This window comes from Zalophus californianus, chromosome 5 (assembly GCF_009762305.2).
Source record: "Zalophus californianus isolate mZalCal1 chromosome 5, mZalCal1.pri.v2, whole genome shotgun sequence".
Classification (NCBI taxonomy): Eukaryota; Metazoa; Chordata; class Mammalia; order Carnivora; family Otariidae; genus Zalophus; species Zalophus californianus.
Window position 1 is genome coordinate 55,954,479 of NC_045599.1, and position 18,200 is coordinate 55,972,678.

The window sequence follows — 18,200 nt, forward strand, 5'->3', positions numbered from 1 at the left end:
CCTGCAAATTTTGCAAACACTGCTGCACCACCCCTGAGCCTTCCTATAGTCATGCCCCCTCAGGACCAGGCTGCCTGGGTCTCACTAATACCACAGAGAGCAAGCACAGCTCACCACAGGCAGAGTCTGTGCAGGGGTCTGGACTGATAGGGAAAGCGTAATAGTAGGATGCAAGAAACACACATAGGAGGCTCCGCCGAAGTGTCACGTTCTGGTGAACAGGAGACACTGCACTGCAGGGCACCAAAGAACCTCTTCTTCATAAGGCAACTACTTTCCAGAGCAGGAGGCATAGCTGACTTTCCTAAGACACAGAAACAGACAGAGAGGTAGACAAAAAAAAAAAAAAAGAGAGAGAAGACAAAGGAATTTGTCCCAAATGAAAATCTTGACAAAAATCACAACTGGAGATCTATGTGAAACAGAAATTAGTATACCTGACAGAGAATTTAAAGTAATGATTAATAAATAAAGTAATGATCATAAAGATATTCACTAAGCTTGAGAAAAGAGTGGACATTATCAGTGTGACCCTTGGCAAAGAGAGAAAAAAACAACATTATCAGACATGAAGAACTCAATACATAAAATTAAAAATACAATAGATGGAATTTAAACAGTAGGCTACAAGAAGCAGAGGAATGTACCAGTGACCTGGAGGATAGAGTAATGGAAAGCAAACAAGCTGAAGAGATCAAAGACAAATACTCCATAATAGGAATAGACGTAGAGATCTCAGCGACTCAATTAAGTATAATAACATTTGCATTATAGTGATCCAAGAAGAGAGAGAAAGGAGGGCAGAAAATGTATCTGAAGGAAAAACAGCTGAAAACATCCCAAATGCATGGAGGGAAACAGAGACCCAGATTCAGGAGGCACAGCGATCCCCAACAAATTCAACCCAAGGAGGTTCACACCAAGATACAGAATTAGAATGGAAAAACCAGTGATAATTTCAAAGGTTGCAAGAGAAAAGAAGACCGTTACATACAAAGAAAACCCCAGGGGCTTTTTGCAGCAGAAACTTTGCAGGCCAGCAAGAAGTGGCATGTTAGGGGCGCCTGGGTGGCTCAGTCATTAAGCGACTGCCTTCCGCTCAGGTTATGGTCCCAGGGTCCTGGGATCGAGCCCCGCATCGGGCTCCCTGGTCAGTGGGAAGCCTCCTTCTCCTTCTCCCACTCCTGCTGTCTCCCTCTGTCAAATAAATAAATAAAATCTTAAAAAAAAAAAAAAAGTTTAAACAAAAAAAAAGAATACTCTATCCAGCAAGGCTATCATTTGGAAGAAGGAGAGATAAAGAGTTTCTCAGCCTAACAAAAACTAAGGGAGTTCAAGACCACTAAACCAGCCCTCCAAGAAATAAAAAGGGGACTCACTGAGTGAAAAGCAAAGACATAAGTAAAAGTATAAAAGGTAAAAAATACAAAATCATTAAAAATAAGTATTTCCGTAAAAATCAGTCAAAAGATTCATAAAATAAAATGATGTAAAGTATGACACCTTATACCAAAGACGTGGCAGGGAAGAGGGGAGAGGAGTAAAGAATGGGCTTAAACTTAAGCAATCATCAACTTAATATAGACTACTATACGCAGAAGATGTTATATACAAACCTAATGGTAACCAAAATTAAAAACCAGTATTAGATATGCAAAGAATAAAGAGGAAGGAACCCAAGTGTATCACTAAAGAAAGCCAACAAACCATGAAAGAAGGATCGGAAAAAAGCTACAAAAACAACCACAAAACAAGTAACAAAATGGCAATAAACACTTATCTATCAATAATTACTTTGAATGTAAATGGACTAAGCACTCCAATAAAAAAAACCGGGTGACAGTGAATAAAAAACAAGACCCATCTATATGCTGCCTACAAGAGACTCATTTCAGACCAAGAGACACCTGCAGATTGAAAGTGACGGGACAGAGAAACATTTATCATGCAAATGGATGTCAAAAGATAGCTGGAGTAGCAATACTTGTATCAGACAAAACAGACTTTAAAATAAAGTCTATAACAAAAAATAAAGAATAGTATATAATAATAAAAAGTACACTCTACCAAGAGAATATAACAACTGTAAATATTTATGCACCCAACATGGGAGCACCCAAATACATAAAACACCTAATAACAAAATTAAAGGAATTAATTTGATAATAATACAGTAATAATAGGGGATTTTAACACCTCACTTGCATCAGTAGACAGTAGACAGATCATCTAAACAGAAAATAAACAAGGAAACAACGGCTTTGCATGACACAGTGGACCAGATGGATTTAACAGATACATTCAGAAACATTCCATCCTAAAATAGCAGAATCCACATTCTCTTCAAGTGCACACAGAACATTGTCCAGAGAAGGCCACAAAACAAGTCTCAACAAATTATAAAAATCAAAGTCATACCATGAATCTTTCCTGACCACACTATGAACTAGAAATCAACTACAAGAAAAAATCTGAAAAGACCACAGATACATGAAGGATAAATAACATGCTACTAAACAATGAATGGGTCAACCAAGAAATCAAAGAAATCAAAAATTACATGGAAACATATGAACATGAAAACACAACAACCCAAAAACTTTGGGATGCATCAAAAGTGGTTCTAAGCGGAAAGTTTTAGCAATACAGGCCTACCTTAAGAAGAAAAATCTCAAATAAACAACCTAACCTGACATCTAAAAGAGCTAGAAAAAGAAGAACAAATAAACCCCAAACCCAGCAAAAGGAAGGAAATAATACAGATTAGAGCAAAAATAAATGATACGTAAACTAAAAAAGCAATAGGACAGGGCAATGAAACCAGGAGCTGGTTCCCTGAAAAGTTCAACAAAATTGATAAACCTCTAGCAAGACTCATAAAAAAGAGGACCCAAGTAAAATCACTAATGAAAGAGGAGAAATAACCAATACTACAAAAATATAATTATTACAGAATATTAATGAAAACCTATATGCCAACAAATTGGACAACTTAGAAGAAATGGATGGATTCCTAGAAACATACAACCTCCCAAAACTAAAGCAGGAAGGAATAGAAAATTTGAACGGACCAATTACCCACAATGACATTGAATCAATCATCAAAAAACTCTCAAAAAACAAAAAAGTCTAGGACTAGACAGCTTCACAGGTAAACTCCACCAAACATTGAAAAAGTTAATACTTATTCTTCTCAAACTGTTCCAAAAAATACAAGAGGAAGAAAAACTTCCAATTTATTCTATGAAGCCAGTACCAACCTGATACCAAAACCAGTAAAGTCACTACCAAAAAAGAGAACTACAGGCCAAGATCTCTCATGAATATAGATGCAAAATCCTCAACAAAATACCAGCAAACAGAATCCAACAATATATTTAAAAAAAATCATACACCATGATCAAGTTGGATTTATTCCTGGGATGCAAGGATGATTCAATGGCCACAAAACAATCAAAATGATACATCACATCAATAAGATAAATGACAAAAACTGTATGATCATTTCAACAGATGCAGAAAAAGCATCTGACAAAGTACAACATCCATTCATGATAAAAACCCTCAACAAAGTAGGTCTAGAGGGAACATACCTCACATAATAAAGGCCTTATATGAAAAACCCACAGCCACCATCTTGGGGGAAAAACTGAGGGCTTTTCCCCTAAGGTCAGGAACGAGACAAGGGTGCTTACTATCACCCCTTTTATTCAATGTAGTACTAGAAGTCCTAGCCACAGCAATCAGACAACATAAAGAAACAAAAGGCATCCAAATTGGTAAGGAAGAAGCAAAACTTTATTTGCGGATGAGACGATAGTATATATAGAAAACCCTAAAGACTCCACCACAAAACTACTAAACTGATAAATGAATTGAGTAAAGTCGTAGGATACAAAATCAGTGTTCAGAAATCTATTGCATTCCTATACGCTAATAGTAAAGCAACAGAAATTAAGAAAACAATCCCATTTACAACTGCACCAAAATCGGGCGCCTGGGTGGCTCAGTCGTTAAGCGTCTGCCTTCAGCTCAGGTCATGATCCCAGAGTCCTGGGATCGAGCCCCGCATCGGGCTCCCTGCTTCTCGGGAAGCCTGCTTCTCACTCTCCCACTCCCCCTGCTTGTGTTCCCTCTCTTGCTGTGTCTCTCTCTCTCTCTCTCGGATAAATAAGTAAAATCTTAAAAAAAAAAAAAAAAAAAACTGCACCAAAACCAATAAAATACCTTGGAATAAACCTAACCAAAGACGTGAAAGACCTGTACTCTAAAAACAATAAAACACTGATGAAATTCAAGACGACACAAAGAAATGGAAAGACATTCCATGCTTCAGAACAAATATTGTTAAAATGTCCAAACTGCCTAAAGCAATTTATATATTTAATGCAATTCCTATCAAAACATCAACAGTATTTTTCACAGAACTAGAACAAATAATCCTAAAATTTGTACAGAACCACAAAGACCCTAAATAGCCAAAGCAATCTTGAAAAAGAAAAACAAAACTGAAGGTATCACACAATTACAGATTTTTTTCTTTTTTAATGATTTTATTTATTTGACAGAAAGAGTGAGAGAGAGAGAACGAGCGCAGAAGCAGGGGGAGGGGCAGTGAAGGGGGAGAGGGAGAAGCAGACTTCCCATTGAGCAGGGAGTCTGCTGCCGGGCTTGATTCCGGGCTTGATTCCAGGACTCCAGGATCGACTTGAGCCAAAGGAAGATGCTTAACTGACTGAGCCACCCAGGCACCCCCAGATTTTAAATTATATTACAAAGCTGCAGTAAAAAAAAAGAAAGAAAGTATGGTACTTGGCATAAAAATAGACACACAGATCAATGGAATAGAACACAAAACCCAGAAATAAACCCACAATATATGGTCAATTAGTATTCGACAAAGGAGAAATGAATACCCAACGGGAAAAAGTCTCTTCTATGAATGGTGTTGGGAAAACTGGACAACCACATGCAAAGAAGGAAACTGAACCACTTTCTATCACCATACACAAAAATAATCTCAAACAGAATAAAGACCTACATGTGAGACTTGGAAACCATAAAAATCCTAGAAGAGAATACAGGAGGTAATTTCTCTAACACCAGTTTTAGCAATATCCTTCCAGATATGTCTCCTGAGGAAAGGGAAATACAAGCAATAATAAACTATTGGGACTACATTGAAATAAAAAGTTTCTGTACAGCAATGGAAACAAAACTAAAAGACAACCTACTGAATGGGAGAAGATATTTGCAAATGATATATCCAATAAAGGGTTGGTATCCAAAATATATATAAGAACTGATACAACACCCAAAAAACAAATAATCCAATTAAAAGATGCGCAGAAGTGAACAGACATTTCTCCAAAGACGACATACAGATGACCAACAGACACATAAAAAGATGCTCAAAATCACTCTTCATCAGGGAAATGCAAATCCCAACCACAATGAGCTATCGCCTCACATCTGTCAGAATGGCTGAACTCACAAACGTAAGAAACAAGTGTTGGCAAAGATGTGGAAAAAAAGGAACACTCTTACAATGTTGGTGGAAATGCAAACTGGTGCAGCCACTATGGAAAACAGGAGGGAGGTTCCTTAAAAAGTTAAAAACAGAACTAACAACCCAGTAATCACACTGCTGGGTATTTACCCCCAAAATACAAAAACACTAACTGAAAGGGATACATGCACCCCTATGTTTATTGCAGTGTTATTTACAACAGCCAAGATATGGAAGCAGCCCAAGTGTCCATGATAGATGAATGGATAAAGATGTGGTGTACACAAACACTGGAATATTATTTAGCCATAAAACAATAATCTTGACATTTGCAACAACATAGATAAAGCTCAAGTGCAGGGGACCTGGGTGGCTCAGTCAGTTAAGCATCTGACTCTTGATCTAAGCTTAGGTCTTGATCTCAGGGTCATGAGTTCAAGCCCCACATCAGGCTCCGTGCTGGGCATGGAGTCTACTTAAAACGGGGGGGGGGGGGGGGGGGCATAAAAAACCGGACTCTTAAGTATAAAGTATATAACTGATGGTTAAGAGAGGGGAGGTGGGTGGAGGGTTGGGGAAATAGGGGATTAGTATACAGAGTACACTTACCATGATGAAAAAACTAAAGAAAAGAAAAACAAAAAGATACCTGCACCCACAAATTCACTGTAGCATTAACAATAGCCAAGATATGGAAGCAATCTAAGAGTCCATCTATAAATGAATGGATAAAGAAGATGCAATACATATACACATACACACATATGAATACTACTCAGCCACAAAGATAATGAGATCTTGCCACCTGAACAACACAGATGGAAGTAGAGGGTAGCAAGCTAAGTGAAATATAAAACAAAAAGCAGAAGCAAACCCATAAATACAATAAGAACTGATGGTTGCCAGAGGACAGGAAGATGGGGGGATGGGCATGAGTAAAGGGGAGAGGGCGACTTCTAGTTATGGAATGAATAAGTGACAGTGATAAAAGGTACAGCATACAGAATACAATTGATGGCATTGTAATAGCGTATGATGTCAAGTGGTGAGCACAGTATAATGCATAGAGTTGTCATAGAGACAGAGTTGTTATAGAGACAAACCTTGAGGGCAGAGGGAAATAATGTGGAGTTATTATTAATGGGTTTAGTTTGGGTTAAGCAGTATAAAAAAGTTTTAAAGATTGGTTGCCAACAGCATAAGTATACATAACACTACTTAAACGTGCACTTAGAAATGGTTAATATGGTAAATGTTATGCGTTTTTTAGCACAATTAAAAAAGGTAACTTGAACGTTGCTTGTGCCACCTCATCTGGACCCTTGCTTCAGGGATACAAACTAGGGATGTGAGGGAAGAATTAAGATCATATTTGTGTCACAAAAGAGGAAGCATAATAATGTTCCATGTTTTGCTGTTACAGCCCTATTTACATAGCAGTAATTCTATGAGAAACGTGTTCATCCATTTTGGAAACTATTGTCATGAATATTCTAATCCTGGGTGTTCTTTTCCTCTGATAAATACTGTTAAGTCTCAAACAATTTCAAGGGTCTAGAGAAATGGTTGTCAATATAATGCATTTCAAAATTTCTGTGGAACTTTTGAAAAGATACTCATTTCCACTTCTGGTAATAGGAACCTCATGACCTTGAAATCTCAAATTTCAAAACAAACTATTTTACCAGAGATAAAGGCACTTCATAATGATAAAAAAAAAAAGTGGATTCATCAGAGAAACATTAACAATCATAAATGTGTATGAGATAAATACAGACTCTCAAAATACATGATACAAAAATACACACCCAGGCCACACCACATGCTTGCTGAATCTTAATTTCCAGAGTAGTGCTAGGGCACTGTCATTTAAAAACCAAATAATACAAACAAAAAAACTACATGGGGATTCAAATGTGCACAACTGGTCAAAAACCAGTTTTTGACATATTATAATTAAAAAATCAATACTTAGGTAAATACTACTACTACTGTGGGTTGGATTAACAAAATCCTTTCTTCTGCATGAGAATCTGACCTTTGGTTAACTTTCTGGTTCTTTTCTTCTAGAACCCAGAGAACACAGTATGTCAACTATGTTGCTGGGCAACATATTATATAGAAAAAATAATTTGTGATTGGTAAGCTACATCTGAACTGGGAAGAGCTTTATGTGAACCGTAAATACCTGATGGAGATACACAGTTTTAGGCTTCCCTGAGTGGGGTATGGCATATCCTTTATGGTAAACCAGGAAGATAGCCCATGGAGTTATAACAAGAGGTAGGTATTCATTCCTAAGGGACATGAGGATTGTAAGCCAGAGTGGCTCCTGTGAATCTTGTTAAACTATCACTTTTGGGTAGCCAAAGAAGATAGCTCCCAGAAGCTATGCGGACTGTTTTAAGAAGTGCAGAAACAAACACCTATTACTGGTGTGCTGGGAAGCAATGGTTCCTGTCCTAATTACCTTCTGAGTAGACCAGGGTGAACTGTGGCCCAAATCAGTCCTGTGATCTGAATGTTTAGTTGAACCTAAGAAGACTCTTTAGTGGGTATTGCAACTACCTTATCTTTGTGTTGTGGTTTAGACATCAGTGCTTCCGTGCCATACTCAAGATCTCTAGGTCGACTTTTTTTTTTTTTTAAGATTTTATTTATTTATTTGAGAGAGAGAATGAGAGACAGAGAGCACGAGAGGGAAGAGGGTCAGAGGGAGAAGCAGACTCCCTGCCGAGCAGAGAGCCCGATGTGGGACTCGATCCCGGGACTCCAGGATCTTGACCTGAGCCGAAGGCAGTCGCTTAACCAACTGAGCCACCCAGGCGCCCCTCTAGGTTGACTTCTTAATCAAAATATTTTCCAATGATGCTTTTTGCTAATGGGGGTTGGGGAGAGGAGGAATCCATTCTAACCTCCTAGTGATCTTGTGTATCCAGAATAGTACAATATTCTTTCTGTGGTGGTAGTTTTGCCTGCATCAATATGAGCCATAATTCCAATATTACGGATTCTGTTTAAAAGGTAGGAAAAAAAAAGCACGTATTACAAGATGGACATTAATAAAAATGTAAAACCAAAATATGTACACTTTGCAAATTTCAAATCTGGTTAGTATTTCAATAATTTTTATGTTATAAAAACTAGAAAAACAGAAAACATTTCTTTACCACATTATTCTGACAAAATAGCTAACAAAAGGGTGAACTACAATCTTAGGAATCTTTTACTTATTTCTATATACTGTTGCTACATTAAAAACATTTAGTACTGAATTCAGGAAAAAAATAGCTTTTAAAATACATACCAACATCTATTTAAAATTAGCTAGGGCAGAAAGCTAAATTAACAATGCTAAATTAAGTCCATGACAGAAACTCTTAACTTTTTATAGCAGCATATGGAAAAGAGTACATCAGCGATAGTACTTACTTAGCTATGGGAGGACTGATGATGGAATGAAGGGATTTGATATCATTTCCAACTAAACCTAATGGAAAGAGGGTTACAATTTAAAAGTTTAAGAAATTTTCCTTTAATTTGCAAATCAAAAAGTTAAAGTAATTTTAAGCAAATACCACAATTCCAATTAAAGTAAAAATCCAAGCTAAATATAAACTCATTTACCTAAAAATCATTTTCCTGCAATCGTAAAGAAAAGGCAATAGATAATGTAAGATCAAGTTTTCCGTTTTGGTTTTTTTCTTCCTGGTTTTTTGGGGTTTTTTTTAAAGATTTTATTTATTTGACAGAAAGAGACACAGCGAGAGAGGGAATACAAGCAGGGGGAGTGGGAGAGGGAGAAGCAGGCTTCCCGCTGAGCAGGGAGCCCGATGCGGGGCTCGATCTCATGACCTGAGCCAAAGGCAGACACTTAATGACTGAGCCACCCAGGCGCCCCTCTGTTTTTGTTTTTTAAAGATTTTATTTATCTTTTTGACAGAGAGCACAAGCAGGCACAGACAGAGGGAGAGGCAGGCTCCCCACTGAGCAGAGAGCCCGATGCAGGACTCGATCTCAGGACCCCAGGATCGTGACCTGAAGGTAGATGCTCAAGCAACTGAGCCACCCAGGCACCCCTAAGATAAAGTTCTGAAACATCAATTTCTAGATCATATCCTTAGAAAAATATAAATTTACCCCCGTCTTTGCCACTTTCTGTAATTTTGTAATAGACATAATAGAATTGTAGAATTAGAATGTTCATAACAATAATCTTACGGCCACAGCATTTAAATCAAAGAAAAATAAAATGCACAGTCCTGTAAACCTGCATTGTCAAGGCTTTAGGAGTGAAGAGTGATCCTCATACCAGAAAATAACGAATTTTCGTACAATTTGAAATCTATCTTCCCTCAGTAATCCCAAGCACAAAGTACCTTTAAAGATGGCCTAGGAGGTATCACTGAACAGGAGCTATAATAATCTAATAACTTCTAAAAGGCCAAGTAGTATTTCTGGAATACAAAAAGCCCATAATATTTTACTCTGTGCTTATAATGTATTTTATTAATAATATTAAAGCAAAAATGCAGTTACATTTATAATTTTAATCTATACCTTCCTACTATTTAAATCAGTTTTACAAAATTTCTCTAATAAATTAAGAACAGTTCTACTGTATTTTGAAAACCTGATGGCAGTTTTAAGACTTACAGATGATCTATATGGCTACAGATAAATTTGCATGACAAAATATAGAAATATAGATATAAATCAATAATGCAGGGTATTAAATTCACATGCCATTACAAGTCACACAGCCTATCAGTATTTTTACTCCATGATTCTCACATGACGAAGATGGTAGTGAGAACAGCCACATAATGAAACCAGTTTCAAAGAGTCTCCCCTATGCTTGCTTACTTCAAACAAAGGAAGAACGTTCAGAATGCGTCGGTTCTTCAAGCACCAAGGTTTTTTTAAGATTTTATTTATTTGACAGAGAGAGAGAGCACAAGCAGGGGGAGCAGCGGGCAGAGCGAGAGGGAGAAGTAGACTCCCCACTGAGCAGGGAGCCCGATGTGGGGCTCGATCCCAGGACCCCAGGATCATGACCTGAGCCAAAGGCAGATGCTTAATGACTGAGCCACCCAAGTGCCCTAAGCATCAAGGTGTTTTTTTTAGCATCAAGCTTTTAATAGCCATTTTACCTAATGCAAACTATCCCAGATAAATATTTAACCAACTACTCTTAAGAACCTTCAAAATGAATTATTTGGCAAACCTCTACTGACAGGAAATACTTTTGTATAAAAACCAGAAACAGACTAGAAAAAACAGTATTTTACAGCAAGAGCAACTCTACAAGTAGACAACCATCTGAACTTCTGAGCCAGCTACTAAAGCCAGCAACTGTTCTCTTTGTTTAGCTCATTTTGCAGGTTAGGAATATAGGCCTACTAGTACTGCCTCCTGGCATCTATCAGAATACTTCCAACTCCTAATCATCTCAAGGAAAGAGTCAAAATGGAGACCCTTAATAAGGAATGTTTGCCAGTGAGAGAAAGCAAACAAGCAGTTTAAGTACAATGAGAAGAATCAAAATTTACCTGGTAGAGAACTGTAGTTTCTTCCAAGAGGCACATATAGCTTTAATCTTTTTAAACTTGCTTTTATTTTAGAGCAACACATATTCTAGTGAGGAGAAAAAGAAACACGATATTAATTTTATTTTAGCATGACTTATTTGAATACTTTTAACCTAACTATGCTTTGTCAGAGAAAATACTTTTAATCTCCTTAAAATAGTTCCCATTTATTAACTCCCGTTCCTTTAAAAAGTGACAACCCAAAATCATACTATAGGAAAAAACAAAAATAGAACTAATACTGACATGCTATTCTGAGCTGTTCTTAGAAGATGGTTCTCTAAGATCTGCAGCATTGCCAACAGAGGGAACACAAATTCTCTGGACCTACTTGAGACAAGAGAATCAGAAACTCTGGGGAGAGGCAGACAATCTGTGGGGTTTTTTTTAAACTGAAGTGTAATTAACATAGTGTTACATTAGTTTCAAGTACTGAACAAGCTGTGGTTCAACAAGCCCTCCAAGTGATTTTTTTTATTTGAGAGAGAGAGAGAGCTGCGTGGAGGGGGAGAGAGTCCTAAGCAGACTGCACTGAGTGCGGAGCCTAATGTAGGGCTCGATCTCACAACTCTGAGATCAGGACCTGAGCAGAAACCAAGAGACCGATGCTCCACAAACTATGCCACCCAGGTGCCCCAAGCTCCAGGTGATTCTGATAGCTATAGTTTGAAAATCAGGACCTGACGTTTCCAGAGAGCCTTAAAGGTTAAAGGAGGTCTCCTACCCTGGCTACTCCTGGATTCTCCTCTACAGGTGCTAAGAGCTGGTAGGGGTCATGGAACTCAGAATTTATAAAAGTGGCTGCGCTGGCTACGCATTAGAATCACCTGAAAAACTTTAAAACCACCTGAGGGGGGAAGGTCGGAGAAGTAGGACTGGCGTTCTTCACGACCCCTGAGGTACCTTCCCCCGGTGTTCCCACACAGAGGCTGGGCATTCCCCATCCCCGTCTATCCCCAGACCACCGGGTCCACAGTTAATGACTGCCGACACATTTAGCATCGTTACACTGGGGCTATGTAATAAGTCTGGGCTGCCACAATCTGCCTTTGATGATATCTTGGGATGCATGCCTGTGTCTTCTATATTCCCTGTGCATTAGTTACCAAGTTTTTGGCAATAAAACACTATTATCCTAAGAAAATACTTCAAGAGTAGAAACCCAAAACTATTTAAACTTCCAATGCATAATGACCAGGGCAAGACAGTAGCGACCTGTCACAGGTGTGCAGTCTAAAAGCATCAGCAATGAAAACACTAAAGAAAACCTGTGTAACTCCTTGGGGTGCTAACGACCTCAAAATGGAATATACAAATGGACAGTCTTTAAAACACTGCACAGGGAATTTTAAAGTAGCAAAATGAATTTCAGACTAGTGATAAGGCCTGCTGCTTCTTAATTACAGTTTCTCCCACACTCCCTATTAAGAAAAACTGATGAAGATAAAGATATACTAGTTTATGAGTATACTAGGCCTTTCGGGAAGTAAAGTAACTGAAGTTGCTGAAGTACATTTAATTTTACAAGAAAAGCTTACATTAATGTGCAGGATGGGTGTTTTCTTATGATTTACTCCAAACTTCCCCAAGTGGGAAAACATGTTGACCCTCTAAACTGTTATTCTCTGAAAAAGAAATATACAAAATTTTAAAACTAAGTTTATGTAGTATATATCAGTAAGACATGTAAAATAAGGCATATGTAATATGTATGGTAAAAATGTATTACATTTTAAAAAGTAGGCACAGTATTTTTAGGTATCAAAAACTCAATGCATCATTCAGAAAATGAAAATTCTGACAAAATATAAGAAATATGGTTCTTAAAGCTAAAATGTTCTTTATTTTTTCAACACGCTTTAATTCAAGATATGAACATACTGTGGAAAAAGATTACAAAAATATATCGCAGCAATTACAATGTATTTATGTAACTATACAGAATTTAGTATAGAAAGGTAAGCATCTACATGTTAACTTGGTAATTTTTCATCAGTAGTGTAACTTATTGGTTTATCTGTATATTCTGATTTTTCTACCATAAATAGGTAGAAAAATACACAAAAGGAGGTCCTCTTCTGTGATTATAAAAACTAAGTATCTCTGGTTTAAAACATTTACTGAATATGAACTATGTTGCAGGTACACTATCAAAGCTATGAGACATTCACGGAAGCATCTGAGACTGGGTAGGGAGCAGAGAGCAGGGAGACCTTGTGTGCCTTGTTATATAAGAAGTCATGTCAAAACTCATTACTTTGGGGCACCTGGCTGGCTCAGTAGACGGAGTGTGCAACTCTTGATTCAGGGTTGTGAGTCTGAGCTCCACACTGGGTGTGGAGATTGCTTAAAAAAATAAATAAAATAATAATAAATAAATAAAATGGGATCATAACCCAAGTCAAAGGCAGCCGCTCAACCGACTGAGCCACCCAGGCACCCAGTCATCCACAATTTTCTGTAAAGACTATTAAAATACTCAATACCTTTCCCAACCACCTATATGACCTATGTGTATGAGAATGGATTTTCTTCAGATGGTTCAACCAAAAATAAAAATCCTACATACACAGTAACAAATACAGAAAGTGATAGGAGATGCCAGTGTTTTTGCTTATGCCCAGCATTAGATACTTGCAAAACTGTAAGGCAAGGTAGAATATTCCTCAAACTAAATTATTTTTGTTTTGTAAAATAAAAGGCATTTCTCATAAAACTCTATTACTTACATTAAGATTTACTGGATTTAAGTTTAAGTGAATTACTAAAATATTTTAATTTCTAATAGCTGAATATGAATTGTAACCTACATAAACAAAACTCTTTGGAGTTCTAAATCATTTTTAAGAGTGTGAACGGTTACTGTAGACTAAATTTTGAAAACTTATTCCAACACCCTATTTCCCCAAGTGAATGCTCATGATTATTTTAGGTTACAGAAAGAAAAAAAATGGTTTACTACATAAATATCAGAAAAATTAGCCAACAGAATCCATCTTGTATATACTAATGCTTAAGAAGTTAAACTTTTTTACTTAAAATGTGAATTTGAGGAAAATTAAGTAAATAATAACACAGGTGACATTCAGATATGACCAGTCTTAAAAAGTAGTACTCAAATCACTCAAGTGAGAGATATTGCTTTAATCCATTATTTACACATATCCTTGAAACAAAGAACTTCCTCTCATCACTTACCTACTCAAAACATTTAAAGGTTCTTAATACAACAAAATCTGTCCCCAACTACCTTCACGGCCTTGTAGTCTCCTATTCCCTACTCTATACCAGGGAGCTCTAGCCAAAATTCCCCAGAAACATCATACTCTGGCACCTTCACACTTTTGTGTGTAATGTTGCCACTGCCTGAAAGCAATCCTAGAATCCTCAAGACTCCATTCTTGGTCAATTTCCATCCAATCTTCATGCCCCAACTTGAAAGCTTTTCCTAATTTCCTAGAAAATTTTAATACTGTCTTCCCTATGTTTCCATAACACTTGGAACTTGTATTTACTCATGACAAATACGGTATTTACAAGCTCTCTCCATTACTGTGAGCTCTCCAAAAGGAGGGATCTTCTACCAGCGCTGCCCAGCACAATGCTTCATTTTTTTTACCTATTAAGTCAATTAGGATCCTCCAGTGATGAAGGATTTTCTTCTTTCCCATGGGTCAATGATTTTCTTTCTTAATTTATTTATTTATTTGACAGAGAGAGACACAGCGAGAGAGGGGAACACAAGCAGGGGAAGTGGGAGAGGGAGAAGCAGGCTTCCCGCTGAGCAGGGAGCCCGATGCAGGGCTCGATCCCAGGACCCTGGGATCATGACCTGAGCCGAAGGCAGACGCTTAATAACTGAGCCACCCAGGCGCCCCTGATCAAGGATTTTCAACAAAAATGGTTGCCTACTACAGGTGCTATCAAGTGAGTTATTCTCTAAGGCCCAAACCTACTTAAGACCTTGGAGAATAAAGTGTTCACTAAATGTTGTAATACCTAACGGTATAAGAGCAATAATGAGGAAGAAAAATGGGTAAATACCCATTCTACGTTATTGGCAACAAGTTACACTACCAATAAACAAAAAGAATCCATGGATTGTTTTTTTTTTAATCAGTAGAGTATCATGCCTGTAAGTCCTAATATACAAAAAGAGAAATCATGGGGCCACCTGGGTGGCTCAGTCGGTTAAGCATCTGCCTTTGGCTCAGGTCATGATCTCAGGGGTCCTGGGATTAAGCCCTTCATTGGGCTCCCTGCTCAGCGGAGAGTCTGCTTCTCCCTCTTCCTCTGCCCCTCCTCCTGCTCGTGCTCTTGCTCACTCTCTCTCTCTCAAATAAAGAAAATCTTAAAAAAAAGAGAGAGAGAGAGAAATCATGGACCACTAAAGAACAATCACAGGGCACCTGGGTGGCTCAGTTGGCTAGGTGTCTGCCTTCACGATCCCAGGGTCCTAGGATCAACCCCCGACGTTGGGCTCTCTGCTCAGCCTGCCACTCCCCGACTGTACTCCCATTCTGTCAAATAAATAAAATCTTAAAAAAAAAAAACAATCATAAAATACACCACTATGCAAGCAAAACTGAAGGTGATGTTGCTGAGAATCAAGTAATATACGAAAGGAAATCCTAAAGCATCAAGTTGTTCTGTTTGCAGACTGTATTTGTTACTGTACTTAGTAATTTCTCCCAAATTAGAAACTTCATTTCACATTTGTGTCATAGCCAGTGCTTTTTAGAAAAATATCACATATGAATTAGGCCAATAAGTTTATTATTAATGTCAATCCCTAAAATAATCTTTGATTTTTTTCTATGTTCAACAGATCATCTCATGCTATCAATCTAAACACTTGTTTTTCCTACAAAATTTATTTCTAGAACAAGTTCTAAAACCATCTGAAGTTATGTACATTTTATCTAAATTTAAAAAATCAGTTCTAGCCTTTAGCTTCATTCAAGAAAAAAGTTTACCAAATTAACTTTTACTTGCTAAAAAACAGCCTAAATAAAGATACTTTTACATTTAGGTCAACTATACTGATAAAGCACTTTCCAATTCCCTTGTTCATTTAACATTTATTGGAGCAACACAAGAAGTTAGTTATTAGAAATATAAAAGTGAATAGCACATGATCCCCAACCTCAAGAAAAATGTTAGCTTTAAAAATTCTAGCCTGTCTCCTGCATATTACTCTAGCAAACATTTCAATCATACTTTGTTTTACAAAGCTCTTACTACACTTGTTCCTCTTCTTTAACGTAAATAAGCTTGACTTTTTAACCATACACAATTTATAAAGCAGCTCTCACATCCTCCTGACTTCACTTATAATCTCACCTATAGCAATAAATACTATCTAAAGTTTAATCCAATCAGAGAAATGCATTTTCATGCTTCTCACTGCCAAAATGCAAAAAGTGGGTATCCACTATATCCTTTTGGTAGATAAATAACAAAGAAGTGATGATATCCAAATTGGCTACTGCGAGGTATATAGGAAGTAAATTTTTCTAAGAAAGTTTTGCTGACATTGAACTGCTTAGGCCATTTTTAGCCTGCAATCACAGCTGAAAGTAAGAACAAATGATAAACAACATAGCCAACCACTTTGCCTCCTCTATTTTACACAAATCAAAATGTGACCACTACTTAACCTTTAAGAACTTACTTTTTTTTCTATTCCTGGTTCAGAAGGCAAAAAGGGTATGAGTGGCTTTGAGAATCATAAATGAAAAAACATATTGATGAGTTCACAACTTAAACCTACTAAAAATTTCCATAAGCTGAAAGAACTACAACAGGAAGCAATAAGGATAAATCTCACAATGTTATGCAAAAGAAACCAACACAAAAGAGTTCATACTGTATGATTCCAATAATATAAAGTATAAAATGGGCAAAACTAATGCATCCTGTTACAAGTCAGAATAGTATTTACACTTGAGAGTTGCAGTGCCTGGAAAGAGGCCTAGGGAAGCCTTCTGGGGTGCAGGTTAATGTAATTTCCTGATTCAGGCGCTGCTTACTGGGTGTGGTCAGAGTTTGATAAACCCCCTGAAGCATCTATCCACAATACGCATTGTTTGCGTGTATCTTACACTTCAATAAAAAGTGTTTTTAAATCTTTCCACAAACTTCTTATTGTAACAGAAATGTCAAGTGGGCAAAGACCTGAACAGTTTCCAGAAGACTTGCTAGAGTCCCAAGTCTTCTGTGATCTTGGATAAATCACTTAAAATCTCTGAACCTTTCTTTCCATCTATCACATTACCGGATCAGTATGAGAATTAAGTTCATATACTCCACAAGAATTTATTGTTATTGTGTCTACCTCTGCCTCCTGGTAAACGGGTTAAAAGTAGTGAACAAAAGACATCCTTGCACTCATACCGTCTCTATCCTGGTCACTAGATAATAAACAAAAGGAATAAATAAAATACTTAGCATCTCCTACGGTGACACGTGCTGTAGAGAAGAATTACGCAGGAAAGGGAACTGGGCAGTAACTGTAAGCAAAGTCCTTTAGGCAAGTGACATTTAAATGACAGTTAAAGACGTCAAGTAGGTGTAGGAAGCAAAACCTGGGGGAAGCGTACCCTAGGAAGAGCGATTACGTAATTTATTACACCTGAAAATGCCGGGGGAGCATTAGGGTTTTTAATCACATTAGAAAATGGAGCCTTGAAAAACCTCAAACCCCAAACCCACCTTAGTGCCTCAACTCCACGAACTAAGACTTAGGAAGATGATTAAGGCCTTCGGGAGGCCCTTTCGTCCTCCTCTGTGGCTGGCTGTTGCCTCCCTAAAGGGGGCACGGTGCTCGGCGCGCCGCAGGGTCATAGGCACTAGGCAGTGGCACCGCGCGGTCCGGTACCCACCTGGCACTAGGTCGCATACTGGAGGCCGGCTTTTTCCTGCCGGGTGTTGAGAGCCGCGAGTGCAGGCTGCGCCAAAGTCCGCAAGTCCCCCCGTCCCTACACACTACCTCGGCGAACGCCCTGGTAACTCCGGGAAGGAACTTAGACCCTTCGCACCCACCTCCTCCCGCCGCCGTACTTCGCCACTTCCGGCGGTGCAACACTCAAATGCCGCCC

The 18,200-nt window shown here is 37.9% G+C and overlaps 1 protein-coding gene across 3 annotated transcripts in view; it reads right to left on the minus strand.

Annotated features, from left to right (window-relative positions):
• The window catches only part of GFM2 (GTP dependent ribosome recycling factor mitochondrial 2), a 54,959-nt gene extending 36,782 nt beyond the window's left edge, over positions 1 to 18,177 (minus strand). For 2 of the 3 annotated variants that reach the window (XM_027606324.2, XM_027606321.2), the window contains exons 1-5: positions 17,985 to 18,177; positions 12,639 to 12,725; positions 11,062 to 11,146; positions 8,942 to 8,999; positions 8,425 to 8,522 (exon numbers count right to left, since the gene is read on the minus strand). In XM_027606324.2, coding sequence (XP_027462125.1) covers positions 8,425 to 8,522; positions 8,942 to 8,999; positions 11,062 to 11,146; positions 12,639 to 12,701 — 304 coding nt within the window. In that variant the 5' untranslated portion in view covers positions 12,702 to 12,725; positions 17,985 to 18,177. The other variant, XM_027606323.2, reaches the window with a different exon arrangement.
• Between the last annotated feature and the right edge of the window lie 23 nt (positions 18,178 to 18,200).